This window comes from Emys orbicularis, chromosome 18 (genome assembly GCF_028017835.1).
Source record: "Emys orbicularis isolate rEmyOrb1 chromosome 18, rEmyOrb1.hap1, whole genome shotgun sequence".
Classification (NCBI taxonomy): Eukaryota; Metazoa; Chordata; order Testudines; family Emydidae; genus Emys; species Emys orbicularis.
Genome location: NC_088700.1, coordinates 21,318,682 through 21,322,539, shown reverse-complemented (window position 1 = coordinate 21,322,539; position 3,858 = coordinate 21,318,682). Strand labels below are relative to the sequence as shown.

The following is a 3,858-nucleotide window of genomic DNA, read 5'->3' as shown; positions in this document are numbered from 1 at the left end:
GCCAGTGCAGAACCCGCCCACCTGCTGAGCTGCAGACTCAACGCTCCTCACGTAGCACCGGTTAGTCCTCACAACACCCCTGTGAGGTAGGTAAGTGTACGAGCCTTTTATAGACGGGGAAGCTGAGTACCAGCAACACGCCCAGGTCTCAGCAAGTCTGTGTCAGAGCTGGGACTCCGAGCTCTGGCTCCCAGACCCAGGTTCTGCTCAGTGCCCTCAGTCACCCCACCAGCCACTTGACTCAAAATGAGCCAGCCCACGCAGACGTTCTTTTCCACTAACGCAGACAGCCTGGCTTCTCTGTACAAGTCACACAGCTCTGAAAAGCTTCAGCTTGGCCCAGCCCCAGCTTCTCAAACACTGAACCAGCTCTCCAGGTCAGGGTAGATTTGCCCCTGGGCCAGGCGGGGGTATCTGGCGCAGATGGTGCAGAACCGTTCTTCCCAGTCTGTGTAGAGCTTCACCCCATACCTCTTCCTCCACTCGAAGAATGCCCTGTAGCGGCTGGAGTTCATGGTCTTCAAGAAGCTGGCCAGCTCCTTCATGGAGCCGAAGTCCTCAATGTGGATGAATGAATCTGCAGGGATGAACTTCTCGTAGTTGGCTCGGGGGGGCCCCAGCACCACCGGCACGGTGCCAGCCAGCAGCGCGTTCCTCCACAGCTTCTCGGTGATGTAGTCCTGGTGGATGGAGTTCTCGAAGGCCAGGTAGAACTTGTACTTGGAGGTGGTCGGCAAGAGGCAGTCTGGGCACAGTGGCTTCTTGTTTGATTTCCCATACACGTTCACTTGGAGGTGCCTGGACAGCTCTCTGTAGACCTGCGCTCTCTTCTGAGTCCGGTGGTAGTTACTGATGACCCAGGACACCAAGCCGGTTTTGGTTGGAATGTCCACACTGGCTGATGGATGGCGCACAAGCTCCCCATATGGCATGAAGATGTCTGAGTCTTGTCTGTATGTCATGACCCAGTTGAAGGTTCGGTTCCAGCCACTCAGTGCCTTAGTGTTGGTGGGGGACTCCAGGGTAACCCACACCCAGTTTTGTCCAGGCCTCCTTTCTGTTGGGAGTCTTACCTTGCCCTGCCACAGCTCCCAGTGATGGAACACCACAACATCTGCCTGGCTAAAGAGCCTGTGGTCCCCCGTCAGCTGGCAGCCCTTGATCTTGTAGCGGTCTGCGCAAACGTCAGTGCTGAGGTTCGGGGTGTGGCGGAAGGGCCAGTGCCAGATCAGGACTGTCAGGGGTTCGCTGTGCCTCAGGGCTGGGCCAGGGACCTCAGAGTGGTAGCCAAGGAAATTCAGGTTCCAGAGAATGACTGCAAATATTATTGCACTGGCCAAGGCCTTCAGCATAGGCAAGGAGCAAGTTTGCATCTTCAGCAGCAGCTTATGTTGAACCTGCAATGCCGAGCTGCTGGGTGGGTTGGGTTCTTGGCAGAATTTCTGCTTCATGAACAGAGTTGAGTCCAGCCCCTGGAATGGAGAAGAAGGATGGTAAAAATCAGCCTCCAGCATATAACAATGCACTTTCTGCAGCCTCCTCTTTTCAGGGCGCAGGTGTGTGAGCATCTTGGTGGGTTGGGAGGAAATTGAAGGGGACGCAGGGAACTAGCAGGTGGAAGGAAAGGAGAAGAGCTGATCTCACTAGCATAGCTAAGGTCCATGCTCTTTACAGAACGTGGTCACTGAGCTGTGTGACTGGGTTTACCGGACTCTTGCTGCCCCTTGGATGTCCCAGCCCATGCCTTGTCTGAGGTTTTGGGGATTACATTTCAGCAGAGGGCTGCAGGGTTGGATGAGGGAAGCACTTCCTAGCTGGAGCGGAATCTGGTGCAGCTGAGACGAGCCAGTCTCGGACCCTTAGGAAGAGACTGGGCCATGCCCGGGGTGGGGGAGGGGTTGCTATTTAGCAGCCGGGACAAGAAGCTTGAGCCGTAGGAGAGCTGCAGTGTGTATATCGATGGCTCTATTTTCATTCTGCGTAAGGGTTTGAACAGCATGAAGGGGATGTGGTCACATGCTGGAAGGTTTGTACTTATTTATGGTGGTTATAAGCGTGATACCCCTGAGAGGTGTGTTTTTGCAGAAGCGGGGCCTCTGCCGTTTATTTCCAGCTGCAAAGCTCAGAGCCCTGCCCCAGCAGCCCTGGCTTGAGAGCCCCTAGCAGCTGGCTGCTCACAAACACACCAGCTGGTCCGATTCCAGAGTCTCCAGAGATCGACCTGTCTGGGGGGCCAGAGTTCCCTGGGCTCAATACGGGACACCCGGTAAAATTACTTGTATTCAAGCGAGTTCAACGGCAATCGGTCAGAACTGTGCAGTACAAACGTTCAAATTAACGTCAAGTTGCCTGAGCCCCCAGCAAAAAGAAATACTGGGTAGTTGGATTCTTTTTATTTACCTTCTTATCTTTAAGGCTTTAGGGTTCACAGGGAGAGAGGTGACACACACCCCTACCCCGCGCCCGCACGGGAAGAGGTGACACACATACACTCCTGTATACCTCTCTCACACGGGGGGTGACCGACCAACCCTCCCCTCCCTTCCCCTTCCCTTCCCTCCCCTTTCTGCTTGGCGCTCTTCACCCTCCGTGCCTGGCTGGGCCCCCAGGACAGACCCACCGCTCCTGGTACCTGGCGCCGCATCTTCCCAAGGCAACATGCGTGTGTGTGGGTTGGGGATGGGGATGCAGGGTCACACGCCCTTCCCACCCCCAGATTTCTGCCAGGGTTCCCACCAGAACGTGGCCAGCAGCAGCCTTTCGGCACTGTGCGGGAGGGAAGGGCCGGGAGCTGCTTCCAGCTGTGGGGGGTGGGGAGGGGTAGGAATGCCCTGGCCTGTGTCTTTGCAGCGTTCAGCACCATGGCTGGAAGTGGAAGCAGCTTGTCCCTTCCTGCCCACAAAGTGTTGAAAGGCAGCTAACACCTCCAGGCTGCTGCTGGCCTCAGACATTACCGGACGCTTCCTGTCCCCCAGCTACAGTGCAGGCAGGAAGGGGTTAAGCCCGAAGGATACACCAGGGCCCAGGGAACCTGACTGCAGGGCCCTCAGCGAACCCGGCCAGAGAGGTGGCTCAGCAGGGGGAGGGTGCCTAGGGGACGGAGCAGCCTCACAATCCCTGGGGGGCAGGACTCACAATCCCTGGGGGGTGGGGGGGGTGAGAGACAGGTGAAGAAGGTGCTAAGCCCCTGCCCGGGGGGTGGGTGGGGTGCTGCTGTGGATCCTACAGGTTCGGGGTATGAACAGGCTGGAAATCGCTGCCCCCCACCACTCAGGAGCGTAGCTGAGGGGCAGAGAGGCTCCTCGTGCCAGCGCTGTGCGGGGCTTTGGCACATGCAGGGCTCGGCTCCTCCTGGACAGCGCCTGAGGCCGGACACTATTGGGCTTTCCCAGGGTGCCGGCCCAGCCAGAGGCAGCGGGGGAAGGAAGGAACCTGCCAGCCAGGCTGATGGTGAGCTGAGCGCTCTGACCAGGGGCCGGTTCTCCCCACAGCCCTGGGAGCAGGACACGCCCCAGCTGGAGGGATATGGAGGAGCAGCAGGGCTGGGGGTTGTGGCGAAGGGGCAAAGCAGGGAGATGACAGCGAGAGGGGGAGCATGTAAAGCACCAATGGGTGGGCAGCAGAGGTGACACGTAACCTGCCTCTGCCTGGCACCTGCCCGCACGCACCAGCCACCGCCATCCGGACGGGGCCCTGGTGTCCGAGAGCCAGCACGCAGCGGGGGCTGCGCTGACAGATCAGCACAGGGGAGTGGCCGGCCCCACACACTGCATCTTTATCCTGCCTCCAGCCTCGCACACCCACCCCATCATCAGCCACTGGCCCCCCCAACTCACTGCTGGTGGGCAGGCAGCTGGC

At 58.6% G+C, this 3,858-nt stretch overlaps 1 protein-coding gene across 1 annotated transcript; it reads right to left on the bottom strand.

Annotated features, from left to right (window-relative positions):
• Positions 1–353: 353 nt before the first annotated feature.
• FUT7 (fucosyltransferase 7) lies at positions 354–1,451 on the bottom strand. Its single transcript, XM_065418850.1, has one exon. It carries the CDS (start codon positions 1,449–1,451, stop codon positions 354–356), a length of 1,098 nt encoding a protein of 365 aa, XP_065274922.1.
• Positions 1,452–3,858: the final 2,407 nt, after the last annotated feature.

Bases quoted from the DNA above. Each gene is read 5' to 3' on its own strand.
- FUT7 (XM_065418850.1), bottom strand. From the start codon at position 1,451: ATGAAGCAGAAATTCTGCCAAGAACCCAACCCACCCAGCAGCTCGGCA.